Source organism: Juglans microcarpa x Juglans regia, chromosome 2D, assembly GCF_004785595.1.
Source record: "Juglans microcarpa x Juglans regia isolate MS1-56 chromosome 2D, Jm3101_v1.0, whole genome shotgun sequence".
Classification (NCBI taxonomy): Eukaryota; Viridiplantae; Streptophyta; class Magnoliopsida; order Fagales; family Juglandaceae; genus Juglans; species Juglans microcarpa x Juglans regia.
The window spans coordinates 2691588-2710715 of record NC_054596.1 but is presented as its reverse complement, the minus strand read 5'-3'; the positions used below and the strand labels follow the sequence as shown (position 1 = coordinate 2710715).

At 35.7% G+C, this 19128-nt stretch overlaps 3 protein-coding genes across 5 annotated transcripts; all 3 read left to right on the top strand.

Moving 5' to 3' along the window:
- The first annotated feature begins 1282 nt into the window (after nt 1-1282).
- On the top strand, nt 1283-5078 carry LOC121250691 (putative rRNA methyltransferase YlbH). 3 transcript variants are annotated; one of them, XM_041149877.1, is made up of 9 exons: nt 1283-1487; nt 1575-1675; nt 1864-1962; nt 2423-2527; nt 2706-2810; nt 3008-3146; nt 4033-4148; nt 4244-4296; nt 4681-4737. In XM_041149877.1, the coding sequence occupies exons 1-8, from the start codon at nt 1349-1351 to the stop codon at nt 4292-4294; spliced, it is 855 nt and encodes a 284-aa protein (XP_041005811.1). In that variant the 5' UTR covers nt 1283-1348; the 3' UTR covers nt 4295-4296; nt 4681-4737. The 3 variants fall into 3 exon arrangements, with proteins under 3 accessions (XP_041005811.1, XP_041005809.1, XP_041005810.1); XM_041149875.1 differs by having other exon boundaries at nt 1285-1487; nt 4240-4296; nt 4681-5078; XM_041149876.1 differs by having other exon boundaries at nt 1286-1487; nt 1578-1675; nt 4240-4296; nt 4681-5078.
- Nucleotides 5079-7867: 2789 nt separating this feature from the next.
- LOC121249860 lies at nt 7868-18701 on the top strand. The gene is made up of 10 exons (XM_041148687.1): nt 7868-7922; nt 14407-14599; nt 14776-14856; nt 14953-15312; nt 16115-16250; nt 16372-16534; nt 16817-16945; nt 17080-17274; nt 18156-18278; nt 18377-18701. The coding sequence occupies exons 2-10, from the start codon at nt 14416-14418 to the stop codon at nt 18467-18469; spliced, it is 1464 nt and encodes a 487-aa protein (XP_041004621.1). The 5' UTR covers nt 7868-7922; nt 14407-14415; the 3' UTR covers nt 18470-18701.
- Nucleotides 7936-10499, top strand: LOC121249863 (CLAVATA3/ESR (CLE)-related protein 25). Its single transcript, XM_041148689.1, has 2 exons — nt 7936-8709; nt 9671-10499. The coding sequence occupies exons 1-2, from the start codon at nt 8459-8461 to the stop codon at nt 9708-9710; spliced, it is 291 nt and encodes a 96-aa protein (XP_041004623.1). The 5' UTR covers nt 7936-8458; the 3' UTR covers nt 9711-10499.
- Nucleotides 18702-19128: the final 427 nt, after the last annotated feature.

Below are 19128 nucleotides of genomic sequence, written 5' to 3'. Positions count from 1 at the left end.
ATGGAAAGGAAAAATAAAGAATCAAGTTTTGTTCCTAACAGAGTAAACCAAATTGTAAGCCCACAATCAAAAACGAAAAAAATCAAACCAAGAAAACCCTAGCATACAAAATGGGTAGAAATGGAGAGGCTTTTCTTGGGGGTCTTCTTCGGCATAGCGACCTTTCTTCAAATACCGAGCAATCCAACCTATGGTGAATTGAAGCCCCGCCTTGATAGACTTTGAGATCAACTTCTTCCTGTCTCCACCTCTTCTGCCTTTTGGTGGCCCTATTGAGCCAACCTGCCTCTTCCTCCAAAGCCACAGCAACTTGGTGGCCCTACTGAGCCAGCCTTATCTTCATTTTCTTCCTTGTGTGAAGAACAAGAAAATGATCAAAGCTTCGGAAAAGAAGCTAAGGATTATGGGTTGAGAGAAAATCTCAAGAAAAGCTTCAGACTTGCAGATCCTGAATTCTCTTTTGGTGGTGAAAGGATGAATAGGAAGAAAGGGAAACGTGCTTCGTAGAAAAAAAAAAAAAAAAAAAAAGACACATAAGGTGTGTGGTGTACTCCCGTAAACAGTGGGCTGATGCCAAAAATTTCTCATAAATATTACACACGGTTGAGTTTGCACATAAGCCATGTAAAACACTTGAAAGAACCATTGAACAATAACTGGGTATTTTTTTGAAAATATTCAGCTACTTGGAGGGGCAGTTCCGATGCCAATATTTCAATGGTGCCAACACTTTTATAACGGGGTATTTTTTGAATCTCGACATTGAAGAATCATTGAACAATAGCAGGGTATTTTTTGAAAAAATAACAGGGTCTTATTCATCTACTGGGGCCCAAAAAAATGAAGAGGAACAGTTTGTAGCAATGACTGTATACACTATATTCAGAAGATGACTGTTATATTTACAAAAAAGTTATATAAAAATAATCTTATAAATTGATATAGTTTTATCTGATCCGTTAGATCTATTTTATAATAAAAGTAATTTTACAATCTGACGAATCACATCAAATCATGTTAATTTATGAGATTATTTTTGTGTAATTATTTTGTGGCTATAATATTTCTCTATTCAGAATTTCATTAAATATTAATTTACAAAAATAAAGATCTCAAGGGAGTATTCAACCAAACAATTATTTTAACACCTGCTGGTTAAATCTTCCAAACGCACCGTTTTAAAACGGACTGGATTCGATGCGTCGCTGGCTCACTTTCGGATTTGCCCAATGCAGAAACGACGACGTTCGATGCAAGAATACGCGATGTTGTTGGGAAATGGGTGTTTCTTCTGTCCTAGTTCTCGCTTCGAACTCGATGATAAGAATTTAAGGCCAAACCTCCGGCAATGGCGGTGGTTTCATCGTCTCCAATTCTCTTGCCACTGCGCATGAACCTTGGCTCATCTTCTCCAAATATTCCTCTCTTCAGTATCTCCTCCAGATCGAGCAATCGGCCTCGACCACCTATCATCGTCTTCTCTTACAGTAACTTCGTAATTCATTTGTCTGTGTACAACTTTTTTCAAATTTTGCTGTTTTCTTATTGAACTTTCTCGTTTCGTGTCATGGTAGCAGAAGCGGGAGATGGTTTGGCTAGTGAGGAGAAGAAGTTGTTGCTTGAGCGCTACGGTCTCGACCCTGACGAGTTCTTATCTGAACCTACTCCTCCTAAGGTTCTCTCTCTCCCTCCTCCGGATTCCCGTTTGGTTGCCGAGAAAACCGAAATCAGGAAGAAATTCGTTATTTTTTGTCTTTAGTTTGTTTGTTAGTTTTTTTAATTTCGCTTTAGTCGAGTAACACTTTCATTTTCCTTTTCTTTTTCTTCCTTGGAATTTTTGGTGATTTTATATATGAATTTTAGACTGGGAAGAGAAAGGAGCTGCAAAAGAGAGGAAGGGGCAAATCAGTCCAACCACCAGAGGAACCTAAGCCACCACGGGCTACACATAAGTTGCTTCAGGTATGCCTTTTCTCTAATTCGTCTCTTTTGATCATTTACTTTTGCAAGGGTGAAAAACTGATGACCATAGGACACTAATTCCAAATTCAAATTATTATGCGTTAAACAATGTTGGTTTTGAATTCTGATGCAAGCACTGCTGTGAAATGGACTTTTGAATGGTTCCTTTTTCCTACGTGTACTATGTGACGTTACCTTATCTACACTGCTAAAGGACTTTTTAATTGAGGTAGATACCGGATATACAAATCATGGCATGCGGGTTCCATATATTAACACTGTCATGGCTATGGCTCCAAAAGATGGTTACTGCCTTTTCCTGTAGCCCTGTAATTGTAGGTAGAAAACCTAGACAAGGCAATTTACACTATGTTGAACACTAAAATGCTTCCGCCCCCCTCAATCTTGGCAGTCTAAGGTTTCCTTGGTGCAAGAAATCATAAATTTCTGGCCATTGCAGGTGCTTGGCGGAAAGGCTCGAAGAAAGAAGTTGTTGTCGCCCAAGGGTATGGATGTACGGCCGATGATGGAAGTTGTGAAAGGTGCAGCCTTTGATATATTGCAGGTACTAGTTTTATCTTAATCTTAAAGTCTGCTTACGTTTTTCTTTACAAATGTTTATGTTTTTCTGATCAGTTAGTGTTCTTTGAATTGTAACACTAGTGGTCGATTCAATAAGGAAAATACTTATATGAAGTACGAACACTCATGTTTGTGATATTAACTTATTCGACATTTTTTAGGCAGCTAGTGGTTGTCCTGCAGCTTTAAGGCCTGGCCGCTGGTTGGACTTGTATAGTGGTACTGGATCTGTTGGGATTGAAGCGATTAGCCGAGGATGCTCTCAGGTGCAATCAATTACCCATTAAGTATCTCTTAAGATCACAAATTATGATGGTTTGATACTTGGAACGTCCACTTAGGGAGCTAGAGCCCAACAGCCCATAAATATTGCTGGAAATATGCTGTATAATTTTGCTTTAAAAAGTTCGTTGCATTTTTAATCTTGCTGAAACTCCTGCTTCATCGAGTGGAACATTTTCAGGTGCATTTTGTTGAGATGGATCCTTGGGTTGTGTCTGATGTTCTGCGTCCAAATTTGGAATGGACTGGGTTTCTTGATGTTTCAATAATACATACTGTTCGTGTTGAAAATTTCTTGGAACGCGCTGAGCAATTTGTAGGTAAGTGCTATTCTGTGTGTGTGTGTGTGCACACTTGTGTGGCTGTGTGTGAGATTGTGCATGCATGTACATATGCTTTTAAGAAACATATGCATAAAATTAACCAGAACATTTATCTTGTTGAGGAATGTGTAGTAAAAACTACTGAACAAAAAGTATCAGTCCTGCATGTTGCTTAGAATAATATGATCTGCCAGGACACGATGAACTTGCTCTTAGAATATAAATTAATAGTTATATCAAATCACAAAATCTGCCTGGATCGGGATTATAAGTTTAATAGTTGAGTATGGTACTCACTTTCCAGATCAGAAAAAACTTGTACATCTCAGTGGATTCATGTGGCATCTGCGGCTTTATAACTTGTAGTTGTGGAGCTCAACATACTGAAGGTCTTGCAAACGACACACATACATCAATGTTATTACATTGATAGGCTTTTCTTGCTTGCCATTTAGTTAACATAACTTATGACCAATACTGAAGAAGTGTACCCAAAAGACCTCTTGTGCAATGATATGGGTCAGAACTTTTAGCAGCTCATTGACCTCTCCTCATGAATTTCATCTCTATCTACAATAAAATGTTTAATCTTTGGATTCATAATTTCCCCTTTACATGCATATGCTGATAAGCATATTTCCCAAAATCCTTAGAGCAAATAAAGAAGAGCCGGGTGTGGCCAAATTTACACATATTGAATGGTCTGGACATGTATCACGATGCAATAAACATGTGACAAGGAATATAGAATAAGAAAAATAATTGTTGCATCAGATCTGTCATGGAGCATAATAATTAAAATAACAAATAGTTAAAGATAAAAATGCTATATAATTGAATTCCCTTTCTATATGTCACAATATAGTTCTTTTTTTCTGTGTAGGTAAAGATGGGTCATTTGATTACATTAGCGTTACCCCTCCATACACTGAAGTTGACTATGGAGTTCTAATGGGCCAGATTTCAAAGTCACCCTTAATTGGAGAAGATACCTTTATTGTAAGCTCAGATTTCATGTGTTCTGCTTAGCTTGGATTTGTATGTATTTGTTTTTGAACGGTGTTTCTCTTAATTTGATGAACTTTCCTAGGTAGTTGAGTATCCTTCAAGAACGGACATGCTTGATACATGTGGATTCCTGGTGAAGGTAATTCTGATAATCATATTTATATAAAAAATAAAGTTTTGAAGAGCTAATGAATCATCGTACTCATCATCGTAATGACTGCACAGCTGCACATTTTCTGTGGCATGGATGTTAAATTGGATAATTCAAACCGGTGGCAATATGATGTGGGTTTATAGTAAATTTTCTATATCAAAGTGGCTCTACGTATATGCACGATCACCTTCTTCAGTTATGCTTCTGCTATCACCAAACACACCTTCATTTTTCCAGATGGATTGGGTCTACATATATCATTCAAAGAACTAGATGTGTGGTTCTCAATATGCCATCGAGTATGGTTATGCATGTTAAAGTGACATCTCTGTGTTTTATGGGATTTTAACTGGTAAAATGGAAGCGCAGATAACTGATCGGCGGTTTGGTCGGACACACTTAGTGATATATGGACCGACATGGGCCCAGAAGAAAAGGAAGCCTTAAAAGTCACTTTTGGAAGCCAGCAGTAGAAGTTTAACCCAGATCCGCTAGTGGAGATGGAAACTGTATCCTGGAACTGAAAAGAGTTTGCAGTGGAATACATCACATCTCCAAAATCTACAAGTAACTGGTGTACTGTCTTGGAGATGGAAACTGTAACCTGGAACTGAAAAGGGTATGCAGTGGAGGACATGGCATCTCCAAAATCTTTAAGTAATTGGTGTACTGTCTTCTCCTGTCGAATTTTTGTCTTGCCACATGAGCTGTAACGGACTTAATGGCATCATCTGTTCCATGAGTATGTTCAAATATGTTGAGAATCATTTATTTCTTGTTTTTCAATGCGCATTGTTGAAACTTATAGACAGATCAACAGATACATTCATTGCAGGCCAAAATCTATTGCCTGTATGCTTAACTGGTTCAGTCTGATTTATAACAGACGTAGGGAATTCCACAATCTGTATTTGAGTACTTTAACAAGTCGGTATAAATTTTCTAATCTTCCCTCAGTATCCAAGGTTCTGAAATTTGTTATGTATATACAATTGGCATCTTCTGTTGTTTCTAGCACTACAAGCATCATGGCAAGTCTGAATGTCATTTTTAACCCAATAGAGGCCATTATAGGCGCATATTTTTTAATGTTGGGAATCATTATACGAGTATTTTGAAGTTAATTTGATTGCTGAATGTTTATTTTACAAGTTAAAAAAAAAAAAAAAAAAATCAGCAGTCAAATAAACTTAAAATGTTTCAGTGGCTTTGACAAAATTTCAATTTAAATTATGAACTGGAACCGTTTTAATTTTTAAAAGACCAATAAGCAGGTTGTTTTGAAGACGGGGAAAAATTAGCTCTCCCCTTCCCCACCTTTGGCTCCTTTTTAGTCTCCCCAAACTTCTGAAACTTGGATGAGGTAGCTGAGATTTTTGGGACTAAGTTATACCATTAGAGGTGGGTGCCAGCCATTGGGCGTCGTAAAACTAGGTGTCAGGGCATCTTCGCTGAATGATTGCATTAACTAATCTTTATAATACAAGGGGCTGACACCTAAAATCTATTGGTTTCTGTAGAATGGAATTAACAATGGGGCTTGTGAAGAGCATACATTGTCAGAGGGGCAATGTATAAAAATACTAAATACCATGAAGAGAAGAAGATTTTGATATAACGGGGGAGGGTGGGCCACCTTCAGTTGATACTTTGAGATCTGTAGGGGGAACTGCATCTTTTCTGTTTTCTAGAAGATGATCGAGATGGGTTACTTTTGTGATAGAAAAAAACAAGAAGCAATCAGCCTATCTTCTATATCGAGATATACTTCCTCAAGCTTACCTGAAGCATGCTCATTTTGGACAGGAATGGGCTTGAGTTTGGTCACCAATTCATTATGTCTAATTCAAGGCTGATGGGTTCGGAGTTGTATTCTCTGGACTCATTATTAACTGATTCGGATTGGTTTGGGGTCTCTATGTTTCAAATACTTATAGGTAATTACTATTTATTCTCTCCTATTCTGGGACCGGGCAACCTGCGGACGTGTGAGCATCTTGATCCACTTATTTTAGCACTTTTGACTCTCCATTGTGAGCTTTCATGGGTAATGTTAACTCTGATTTTCTTTCCCTTCCATTCCCCCTCCTATTCCTCTGTTTGGATTGTTAATAGTAGAGTTAGGGACCACAAAAGTAAATTGCTGTAGAGAAGATCCCTTCAGTGGGACCAAAGAAATTGGGGGACTTTCACTGGTGAATTAATGATTTGTGACCTTGTGGACCTTTCATTTCCCTCATAATTGAAACAGTTACCCCACAAGTATTATTGAACTGCAATCCTACTGGAATTGCATAACTACATTCTATTTTAAGGGAATTATGCACTAAAGACTATGAAACTGTGCATTCAACCATCTAGCTTTGAAAATGACTGTAATTCAATGCTGGATAGAAAAATGGAACCTTTATTCTCCTCGAAGATGAAATAGGCATTGTATTAGGAAGAAGAGGGGGGGGGGGGGGGGGGGGGGGGGGGGGGGGGGGGGCGTGGATAGGAAGGAACTGTTTTAACATTATCAAAATATCTGTTCATTATGGTGATTGCTTCAGTATGGCGATTTAATGTGGGACTTTCTCCAAACAGGTTATTATAATCTATAATCGGTTTAATGATAGGCAAAAACTTTCTTTTCAGACACCAAGAATGCAATCATTGGGTGTATGTTACTCACATGTTTGGTGTTCTAAGGTCTTTTACCTTAGTATGATAATTCTTCACTGTCTGCATTACGTGTGGCAGTCCTCTCATGTGGTCTAGCACTTAGGAGATTGCGACCAGTACTTTCTTCAACCGTCACTCTCAGCCATGCTGGTTCATTGCAGAGATCCTTATGCTGGATAGGGACTCATTCTATTGTTATCATGAGTGCAACAAATATAATCAGAACTTAGAATCTGCTTATCCCCTTTTACTTTCTCATCTTGTGTCGTGACAAATATGAGTGTATATTATACAACTTTTTATGAAATCTTGAGAAGGTACCCATAATAAGGAATCTACTCTGCTGTCTCCTGCGAATTTCATAGACCCTTGTTCTGTTCTACTGCATTTTGGTAGAATTATTTCATATGAGATTGCATGTTTGTCTTCTTACTCCTCTGTAACTGTCTGTATTGTGTGTCTGGAAGAGTGACGTGGTCATCCTTCTCTGAAGAATGTGGAACGCTAATGATTTATTAGTGGTCCTATTGAGTGGTGTCCAATTAGGGTACGTGCGAGTGACCATGGGTCAGGAAAACATTGTTCCCCAATTATAAAATTGACCGGATTGCATTAATAAATAACAGTTGATTCACTTGATAGTTTCTCTTGAATCCCTTCTTTTCAATGGTTTCCTTCTTTTAGTTTCTGTTTTCTTTTTGCTCATCTTTCCGTGTACACTTGATGGGATTGGTGTATGAAATTTCAGATAGAAAATGTAACTACTTGTGCAAAATATGTTACTGTCAGAGCGTACGGCTGCAATTGCTTGGCATCAAGATTTTCTGGTTTGACAATAGCACTTGCCATTCAGATATAATAAAGGGTATTCCTTGAGAATTCAGATACTCGAGATGCAGATGTTATGAGAGAGAGAGAGAGAGAGAGAGAGAGAGAGAGAGAGAGATCTTTTTGATTTCGAGGTTAAGATAATGTTGTATTTTGGAAACCAACTACCAATACTGGGAGGTATCTGGACCCTCATTATTCCATGTAGGCACCAGGCTATGTGTTATACAAAACTCAAGAGTACGCCAGATTAGGGGAATAGTGAGGTCCCCTTTGCTTGCTGCATGAAAATGCTCGAAGCAAAATAAATAAAGAGACCTTGCATGGACCCATTTCAATACATAAAGCAAACTAGAATAACCAACTTTTTTGTTTTATTGGCCTTTGTACTCACTTTCTTGCTATGTTCTGCCTTTATATATAGAACAAACCCACTTCTTCCGCGCCAACTTAAAAACACCACCTAATCACTTCTCCCACTGTATTCTCTCTTCTATTCTTTTGTTCTGCTCAAGTGGGAGGGAGCTCCATAATCTTTTTGATCCTCTTCTTCTCCATTTCAACATGGTCGTTTTGTGTCACTCTTCATATACTGCTTTGAACATCCTCCCAATTTGCTTGACTGAAAAGTTATAGGAGAAAGAGAAGAACAGACATGGTGTGTGGTAGTAGGGTTTTCAAAGTTCTGTTTGCAGCTCTTGTATTTGTGGGTGTCATTTGGCTATTGACAGTTGGAATCCTAGCAAACCGGGCAAGTAAAACATCGACTTTAACGGTAAGATCAACTGAAATCTTCAAGTATTGGAAACAGATTGGAAGAGAAAAGCGTGCTGTTCATTGGCATTCCGATCCTAATTACGTGAGCAAGAGAAGAGTACCTAATGGACCTGATCCAATTCACAACAGGTACTTCTTTCTTTTTTCTTTCTTAACCAATTATGCCTTATAATTTATGTACCATGTCAAAAGCATACTCATGTAAAGTGGAGGATGAACGAACATTGCTTTACGCTTCTAAATTATGGAGGGAGGGACCTTCTTCCTCAGCCGAGGAACGAACCCAAAGAAGAAAAAAGCTCGACTCCAATTTCATAATTGCTCTGAATCTCAACGTGGTTTTCAAGAGTGACAGTGCACTCAAAAAAATACTATTGTCTCTGCTCTTTTCTTGTACATCTAATGATCAGAATGGCAGAGAACTGTTGTGTTTTTCGTCTTTATTTAACATCAAGAATCAAAACAGACCTAGCTCTTCAACAGCCCCTGTTGTGACCTGAGCTGTCGCTAAGGCGGTGGATCATAAAAGAAAGATTATCATGAACTGATATATGATATGCGTGGAAGTCGATGATAGTTTTGAACTCTTTACTAAAAGTTTCTTTGAATCAATCTTTCTCTTATTTTGATGAGAAACAAATAAAGACATCGGGGAAAGAAGTGGACCACTTTAGTTAGGAGGGAACATACAGAGATGACTCCTTTCCCTTTTGTTCAAATTTTCATTAATATATTGCAAGTTTATTCCATTAATGGCCCATTAAAAGTGCTAAAACCATCATTCCCGTAAAAGTTTGTTGTTCAATACGAAGAGATCTGGTGCCTCCATTTAACTAGTCTCTTCAATACACCTTTCATACTACTTAAATACTCCTAATATTTTAGGTTAAAAGCTCCCAATTGGAAGTTTCCCAGTAAATAAATCATAGAGCTTGTCACGGAAATTGCCTTTTGTTTAGTCTATTATTTCAACCTTCAAGATAAAAGCTATCAAGAAAATGAAACCAGCCCTAAAAATAATGACTCTCTCTCTCTCTCTCTCTCTCTCTCTCTCTCTCTGATGTTAGTGTTTTGTGATATGTTTATTCAGGAGAGTGGTGAAGACTGGACGACCGCCTGGTCGAGCCTGAGCGTGGAGAGCTGAGAAGCATCAGAAATTGTGTGGAGGGGCAATGTGCAAAAGACTTGGATTTTTTATGATCCTTCAATCATTAGGCAATCCAAGTTTAATCGTGTTGTCCAGAACACTGATGCAAAATGTTATATATGATTGGATCCGAGTGCTTATAAATATTTTGTAGTGAGATTATGTGCGATTCATTCAGTTACTAATCATTTGGAACCATCCTAAGATTTGTGTTGATTAATAATCTGTGTGTGCCTGTGAGAGAGAGAGAGACAGAGACAGAGAGAAGAAGAAGAAGAAGAAGAAGAAGAAGTTGATCATTAATCTCTCTTTATTACTCTAATTGTAGAGCATTCTCCAAGAGCAGCAGCGTGGTTTACTTGGATTGGCGATTGCATGAACCGTAAAGTTTTCGTGCTTACTGAAAGAAGCAGAGTTTTTCTGATCAGACAAAATACACGGGGGAACCTTGAGAAAGATTGAGCTTTTGGAGGTATCCCAAGAGCTGTTTTCTTGTCCCTACTTTGAATATTTTTAGAGAGAGATTCGTGGATAGGGATTCCTTTGCACGGAGAAAAATATGATCAAATAGGACACCATAAGAAAAAGGAACTACCCCTCCCCCAGAAAGGTTCTCCTCTATGTAGTCCCAATACATGATGAAATCCGCTTGTAAAATATTTTTTTCTCATTGCAGTTGGTTTGGTGTTGTTTTTTTTTTTTTTCTTGTATTTGTTCTTTTTATATGGCTTGTGCTCCCCACCTAAGGCAATTCCGATCTTCTCTTTTTCTCTTTTTCCCTCTTTGTATGATCTGTTTCTTCTAAACTTCTGTACTTCTTAATTTACTGGCTGCATCCTTCAGTCTGTTGGATGATTGTAGAGACTCACATCCCACCACCGTATACATGCAAAATGGCTTTCTAATTGTAATATTCTCTTGCCCAAAAAAGTAAAAAGAAAGAACAGCATACACAGAACTGAATGAGCAGCATGCAATGGACAGCATCTGACCCAAAAAAATGAATGATTTTTGTAATCTTTTTATTAACATCTGGGAAACTGCATGAGCTTCATCCAAAGACTCCCTTTTTCTTTTAAGGCAAAGAAAAACACAATATAGGGACATACATGGACGCTGGTGTAAACAAATAAGAAAAAATTTAATTGTAAACGATTCTGTGTACTAACACGCACACTTATTTAATATGATTGATCAGAAAGTAAACTTTATTAAAAATAATATTAATTTAAATTTAAAATATAAAAATAATAATATTAATATATAGATTAATACGTAAACTTACTTATACATTACAAAACTCAACAAATAAAACATCTCAGAGTTAAAAAGGAAGAAGCAACATCTGCTCCTTGCTTTTTCTTTTACTTTTTCCTTAGCTTTCTTTTTCTGGTTTGATTTTTGATTGGTTCGAGAAGGAAAGACTCGGTCCAAAGTAACTAAGATTCAAATTTAAGTGCCTTTTTGCTGCATGGGAGACAGATTCCGATCTTGGGCAGTTCCTTTGATTGACAGAATGCCGTTTTGCCATTAAAATATAAACCCTCATGACTTCTAGGTGACAGTACGAGTGATCAAAACATGGCCCACAATCCTGTGAGGGATCCCACATGGATGTATGTTCCCCTATCATCCAATCCAGATGTGATCAGTTTCACTTGGGCACTTTAGACTCTTACCATCTGATTTGTCAACATTGCCCCAAACATCCGCTCCTATGTTCATCAAATTCATGCGTAAAATATTTGGAATGCAAAGTTTTATCCTTAAATCTTTTCATTTCTAATCACGCGTATTAAGGCACCGATCGCATATAAAAATAGTTTTATCTCATCTTATCTTATAATTATAATTTTTTTAAATTTCTATTTAAAATATAATAAAAAATTCAATTTTTATAAATTTTAAAACAATAATAATATTAAAAAATAATATTTTAATAATATTTTATTTAAATTTTATTTAAAATTATTTCATTTCATTTCACTATTTAAACAAAATCTAAGCGAATTTATTTATTAATTTTTTAAATAATTACTATATTGCAAACACAATTGAAAAAACTAAAATTAACAGAAAGAACAATATTTCTCATAAAATATTGATATTTGTGGGATTGAGCTGGAATTATTAGCTAGTCAGGACCATGCGGGAGTTGTAGGAAGACATACTAGACAGAGTAGCGTAGAGGGCATGGTTGTGCAGGCCATATTTATTAAAGTCAAAAAGGTACACAGTAATAGCTAAAAACAAAAGGTTCAAGAGAATAAAAAGATGCACTAGAGTACAGTACATACACCATGCGTATGCCGGAGAAAACAATAAACAGTTTTTAAGATGTAAAAAATGTTAAAAAAAGCTTTTTTTAAAAAGAAAGAAGAAAGTTATGAATTGAGATAAGAGCAATAGAAAAAAAGATGAACGTGGTTAATAGAATTTATATTTTAAAAATAAAAAATAATTATCATCAGTTAGTATTCACTATTTAATATCTCACATCTTATGAAAAACACTCTCACACTCTATAAAAAGAAAATTATAGGTGTGGAATGTGGGAATGAATAGTGATTGATGTATAGCATTTCTCTTTAAAAATATAACACTAAAAAATACACAAAATTTACATACGCTAAAAATATATCTAACATTGCTCTATATATATTAATTTATTCAGAGAGCTTAAATTATGACTTGCATAGAAGAATGAGGTTGTGTTGGTATTGTGTTGGGTGCGTTTGAGCTGAAATTGAGTAGCATTAACTGAGGGGATGTCCCCACGAAGGAAGCTTTACCTTAAAAAAGGCCCATGAAGAAGTAGGGCTGTTACTTCTCCAGTTAATTGGTTGAGAAGGGCCAAGACTGGCAACTAAAGCCTGAAGAAAGAGAGCAGGAGTCGAAGTGAACCCGGGCTCTCCCGAAAAAAACAGATGGAGTTAATTCAGACCCAAGCCCAGAATCTCAATCTTATCTGCAGGCCCAAGTAACCGAATCCATTTTTTCTCATGGATTAGACAGATGTCATTCTAGGTTTTATCTAAAAAATTATATTTTATAAATCTATAAAAAAAAATTTAAACATCTTTTTTGTTTTCACAAACTATCTCATATAATTATTACAATTTTCTTAAATTCTTAAACAAAATACAATAAACAAATCAATATTTTCAAATTTTAAAATAAAAATAATATTAAAAATTTATATTCTAATAATATTTTATTCAACTTTCATCTCATTTCATCTCATATTTTATTCAAGTTGAAAATCCTTCTTTTAAAAAACTATTCTAAATTTTGATATATAATTTTCTTCAATAAACAAAGGAAAATGCAATACATCAGCTACTATTCATATTTACATTTCATATCTGCAATTTTTTTCTTAATATGTGAGATGTTTTTTTATAGAATATAAGGTGTGAAGTAGTAAATAGTAACTTATGAGAAGAATTATTATAGATAAAAGCAATTTTACATAACCTCTCCAACTTTCACACGTCATATTTTTTTAAATTTTAAATCTTTTATTTTTAGTTTATTTTTTTAAAAATAATTCAATTCTTCTATTTATTATTTATATATTAAATTTTTGATATAAGAAAAAAAATAATAAAAATTAAAAAAATATATGATGTGTGAAATTTATGTGAATAGTAGAAAGTTACCTAGATTTTTTGAATAGACAAATAGTTCAAACTGGTCACTATCATGATTTCAAATAGTTGCTTATTTCGTCGAATTACGTGAAAGATTGAGACACGCGTTCATATATTCTTTTTAATTATTTGATAAGTAATTTAGTTATAGTTATAGATTATCGTATACTTAAAAAAATAAAAGTTAATATTAAAAAATTAATTTTTTAGATCAATCTCATACATATATTTTTTTAATGAATGGGATGCTTATACATTCTATGAAAATATCTAGAATTATCACTCTTATCCTTTCACCGTTACCAAATATCAGATAAATTAGGTTTAGATAATGAATTGAGATGAAAGTTAAAAATTAAATAAAAATTATTAGAAATTTATTTTTTAATATTATTATTATTTTGTAATTTGAAAATTTTAAATTATTTATTTTATTTTGTGTATAAATTTATAAAAATAATAATGATAAAATATAATAAAATGATATGAGATGAAATAGATTGATAACTATCAATCCAGACCGAGCCAGCACATTCTTTTGAAAAAATCTCTTCATATCTTATTTGTTTTTATTGAAATGAATTGAGATAAAAGTTAGAATATATTTTTTTAATATTATTTTTATTTTAAAATTTAAAAAAATTAAATTATTAATTTTATTTTATATAAAAATTTAAAAAAATTATAATAATTAAATGGGATAAGAAAGAGAATAATTGTGAAAATAAAGAGACCTCGGACGCGTACAGTGTAGTGTACTCGTCAAATCTCAGCACGATTCTTTTGAAAAAGTGGACACACGGACACGGTCTGAGTCACCACGTGGCATGTTAATGGCCGTTAGAATAGCGCGTGAAGTCCCCGGCGGAAGGTTCTCCTGCAGTTACAACTGGTCTCGAATTTTGGCCCGGGGAGACTCGGCCTAATTTAAAACAGAAATTACAAAGATCGGAGCTTGTTGGAGATTTTACACAGGAAAAGAAGGGAAACGAAGAATAGCAAAAAGAAGCTCAGAGAGAGAGAGAGAGAGAGAGAATGGGGGCTTGTGGTTCGAGGCCACAGGGCTGCGTGGGAGGTAAACTCCGTTTGCCTAGGAAGAAAAAGAATAATCGGAAGCGAAGAAGACTCTCTAAGCGCCGTGTTTCATCTAATACCCTCGAGCCTAAGGTCGATTCCCGGGGCCCCATTGATCGTTCTTACTCTAATCCTAATTTCCAAGGTTCTTCTTCTACCTCATCATTGCTATTTTCTTCTTCATCTCTCTCGCACTCTCTCTCTCTCCCTGATTATTTTTTGATTACTTTTTTTTTCTTTAATTCCATGCTTGATTTAATTGTAATTTAATTGATAATTGGGGTGGTTTGGAATTCTTATTTGTGATGATTTACTGTTCAGCAAGTATAGATGCGGCATGGTTTGATTCTGCCTCAGTGCTCGAGTCCGAATTGGACGACGAGTTTTATAGCATTCATGGTGGTATGCTTTTTTTTCCCCTTATTGAAAATCAGTTAAGCATTAAAATTATTCAAACTTATTCTTGAATTTAGAACTTCAAAAAAAAATTACGTGCAGATGCTTTTTCTCCGAACGGCTCTGAATCAACGTTTTCGTCCCGAAAGGATTTTAATTTCGAAAAGAATTGCGAAAACCAGTCTGCCATAGAGGGTTCTAGAAATCTGAATGCCAATAAGGTTCATTGGAAAGATTCCAAGTCTCTGTTCAAATCCGATGTGTGTTGTAGAGGGGATGAAGCAGTAACACCGGATCATAGTGGTATTCTTCCGAATACTTGCTTGCCGTGTCTTGCTTCTACTGGAACTGCGGTGGTTGAAAAAAGAAGAACATTCGGTTCTGGCGCACCGAGTTTGAGGAGAAGAGCGCCATCGAAGCTTTCCTTCAAATTCAGGGAAGGACTTGCTGATCCGACAATTGGTGAGTGTTTTTCAATCCTATTCCCACCCACCCACCCACCCACCCATACACAAAAAAAAAAAAAAAATCGCTCTAGCATTTCTGTTATCAGTCATGAAGGTGGCTCCTACTTAGGGGTCGTATATGTGATTATATGTTGAGCCTTGCTCAGAAGGAGGAGTTGGTTAACATTTATTATCAATGTTTAACCTCATTTAAACATCGATGATAAATACCATTATGAGTACTTGTTATTGGAAACTTTAATTCAGAAAGGGTAGAATAACTTTCTCATGTTCGTGTAAATAATGGAGTGGGACAACATTGCCCGGACTATGTGCATCCACACGAGACCTTAATTGCTGTGGCCAAGGTGATAGGAAAAAAGTGACAAGCCCGGAACTAGTGTAATTAATACCATTCTTTTGGGACAACATTACCCGGACTATGTGCATCCACACGAGACCTTAATTGCTGTGGCCAAGGTGATGGGAAAAAAGTGACAAGCCCGGAACTAGTGTAATTAATACCATTCTTTTGCTGAATAGTGTATTTATACCATGTTTGTGTGCAACGATAGATCTTTCATGCTTGAGTGCATGGTGGAATATAGGTGGAAGACTAAGAGGTAGTATTTGTTTTCTTCAAACAGATATGCTTTAAAAAATATCTAGCCTACACATTTTACATGTAATGATGCTTATCATCTTTAGGTGACCTTTTCGTAATTCCTTTTTTTTCCAGCATAATGACAATTAGTTCTTATATAAGATTGTTTATCAGTTGACCATCAGCTCAAGTACGTGCTCTCTTGTTGTCTCAGTTTCACCCAAGGCGCTTCTGCAAAGACCGATAGCAGGTTCCTCGATTTCTAACTGCCCCTTAGAGAAGAGAATGCCTGATTGTTGGTCACATATAGAACCATGTGCTTTCAAAGTCAGGGGGAAAAATTATTTTAGGTGAGATGTAGTACTATTTGTAGGGTTATGGTTTCTTCCATTTATATGCTTTTTTTTTTCCCATTATTGGGCTGTTTGTTCTTCATCTGGATGTTGCACTTATTCTTGATATACTTGACAGGGATAAAAAGAAAGATTTTGCTCCAAACCGTGCTGCGTATTATCCTTTCGGCGCTGACGTCTTCCTATCTCCGAGGAAAATTGATCATATTGCTCGTTTTGTGGAACTTCCTCATATAAATCCACATGGAGAAATCCCTTCCATACTTGTTGTAAATATTCAGGTATCTATATCTTTTTCTTTTCCCTTGCCTGAATGTTGCACCGTGTCCCTTTCATCATTGCTAGTAGAAAGAAGCTGCAAACAATTGGTTCTTGTTTTCCTACCATAGTGCCTGTGCTAGACACTTGATGATATTTTTTAATACATCCTGTAGGGGTATAATTAATACGCCTGCAGTCTCTTTGTCCACTTGGGAGGGGAGAACCCCCCTCCTCCCTCTTTTTTGTCTTTTTAAATACTAAAGCTAGTCCAGTCAATATTTTGATATCCTTTTTACTTGCAGATACCATTATATCCTGCCACATTTTTTCAAAGTGAAACTGATGGAGAAGGAATGAGCTTGGTTTTCTACTTTAAGCTATCTGAAAGTTATTTAAAAGAGCTTCCCACTCATTTCCGAGAAAGTATCAATGTAAGATGATTGCACCTCTATTTCTGCATCTTAATATCTCTCAATGCTTCTATCTGGGTAGCTTTATGATCGTCCTTGTATTTATTGGGCTCTACTTTATTAACCTTAAGTGTTTTTGTTTCTGTTCTTAACAGAGGTTGATCAATGATGAAGTGGAGAGAGTTAGAGGTTTCCCTGTAGACACAATTTCCTCTTTTAGGGAAAGATTAAAAATCTTGGGCAGGCTGGCAAATGTGGAGGAGCTTCATCTAAGTGCGGCTGAGAAGAAGCTTATGAATACTTACAATGAAAAACCCGTTCTATCACGCCCTCAACATGAGTTTTATTTGGTAAGTTTCTGTTAATTCCATGTTCCTCCAAGATGATTTTTCCATATCAAACACTGTTCCATTTTCTCTTTAAAAAAAAGTAATTCTAGATACAGTCTTAGGATGTATAAATGTTGTGTACTCCCTTTGAATAAAATTGAGGCCCACCATTAAAAATGAATTTTTTTTTTACGTGGGTCCCAAAGTCCACTTTTTTCATAGGGAATGCGTGGAGCTTGCATACCCTAAGTTTGTACAAATCATTTCTCTATAAAAAAAATGTTGTTCCATCTTCCTGACAAGCAATTTCTTGCTGATTGTTTGTTACATTTAGGCATGTGACCTGCACATTTTGCTATATTTTTTTTTGGTTAATCTGAAGCATCATTCTGTCTTATTAAAAAGTAACATGTCATATTAGGTTGGTAAGACATTACATATTTGAGTTGATATTGTTCCATGGGTGAGTCCTAAGGGCTTTGCTGTGGGGTGGTTTCCCGTCATATAAAAAAAATATATATATATATATATATATATATTTTAGTTGATACTCGGATGCAAAGCTGCCACGTATGAGACTGCAAAGAAGAAACATAGAACATGCCCATTGCAGTTCGTTCTAAGGTTGCTTGTGTATTTATCAAATATAAATTTGAAAGGAGAATGAGAACTTATAGTTTTGTATTGACCTAGCATGCAATCCTGCAATGCAATTGCAAGTATCCTGTTTTTTCTACATTTTGTTTTCCATTCACTAGGCTCAGTTGTGGCAGGAATTCTGAAATAGAAGTTTTCAGTAGTTATTATTATGAGTCTGTGGGAGGAAGCTATTCATCTAGCATCAAAGAAAAATAAAGATTGTTTTTTATGCTTTTGATATTTTTCCATAAAAATTGTTACAGGGACAAAACTACTTTGAGATCGATATTGATATGCACAGATTCGGCTACATTGCCAGAAAAGGTGTAGAAGCATTCCAGGAAAGGTTGAAGTTAAGCATCTTGGATTTTGGCCTGACAATTCAGGTAACCATCTTCGTTGAGATTTTTGGCGACACTAATTATTGGCTTTAGTAAAAATCTAGATCTGATTTTGCACTCTGCATCTTGTTATTTTGAAACAGGGCAACAAGGCAGAAGACTTGCCAGAGCATATCTTATGTTGCATAAGGTTGAATGAAATAGACCGCACTAACTATAACCAACTGAGCCTTTGATACATAAGTGATCGAATGCTGTCAGGGTTTTCAATCAATGAAGAAATGATCGAGTGTGTCATCCTCAATATCTATTGAGACGCCCTCCCTGTTGTATCTTGTCGGTCGAAAATTAACTTTAGTAACTCGAATTTTGAAGCGCAAGGGCCTCATTCATTTGTACAGAAGTTCAAACTAGAAATGTAAGGTTCTGAAAAAGATAACATAATAAAATGCAGTGAGTTTTTCTTTACGAGATTGCTATTCGTAAAATGATGCTCATGAGTCATGATATTTCTCTCAAAGCTTGCTACAGAATATGGTGGCTGCTAACAAGCTCAATTTGGTGGGTATAGAAGATACGAATTTACTGTATGAACTGATGTTGACTCTAGCTGCACGCAAGCCTGTTTTTTATAATCTGTGGTTCACATGTGGAGAAACTACAGATTCCTTCAGTTTTATCTTTTGACTTATTATAGTTCTTACTATTCATTTCTATTAGTCCAGGAGAAAATGCTATATACTTTCACTTTCATTTATTCCTATTCTTGTTTCATTATTTGTATATGTTATTATCTATCAATTCTTCGTTTGTTATTTAAAAAAAATAAAAGACAAGAATTCATCTAATAGTTGAGAGGCAACCCCACATCTATACAACGTGATAGAAGTAAGAC

Bases quoted from the DNA above. Each gene is read 5' to 3' on its own strand.
- LOC121250691 (XM_041149875.1), top strand. From the start codon at position 1,349: ATGGCGGTGGTTTCATCGTCTCCAATTCTCTTGCCACTGCGCATGAAC. The intron at 3,147-4,032 runs GTAAGTGCTATT...TTTTCTGTGTAG, and splicing joins ACGCGCTGAGCAATTTGTAG to GTAAAGATGGGTCATTTGAT. The intron at 4,149-4,239 runs GTAAGCTCAGAT...GAACTTTCCTAG, and splicing joins TTGGAGAAGATACCTTTATT to GTAGTTGAGTATCCTTCAAG.
- LOC121249863 (XM_041148689.1), top strand. From the start codon at position 8,459: ATGGTGTGTGGTAGTAGGGTTTTCAAAGTTCTGTTTGCAGCTCTTGTA. The intron at 8,710-9,670 runs GTACTTCTTTCT...ATGTTTATTCAG, and splicing joins CCTGATCCAATTCACAACAG to GAGAGTGGTGAAGACTGGAC.
- LOC121249860 (XM_041148687.1), top strand. From the start codon at position 14,416: ATGGGGGCTTGTGGTTCGAGGCCACAGGGCTGCGTGGGAGGTAAACTC. The intron at 16,535-16,816 runs GTATCTATATCT...TTTTACTTGCAG, and splicing joins TACTTGTTGTAAATATTCAG to ATACCATTATATCCTGCCAC. The intron at 18,279-18,376 runs GTAACCATCTTC...ATTTTGAAACAG, and splicing joins ATTTTGGCCTGACAATTCAG to GGCAACAAGGCAGAAGACTT.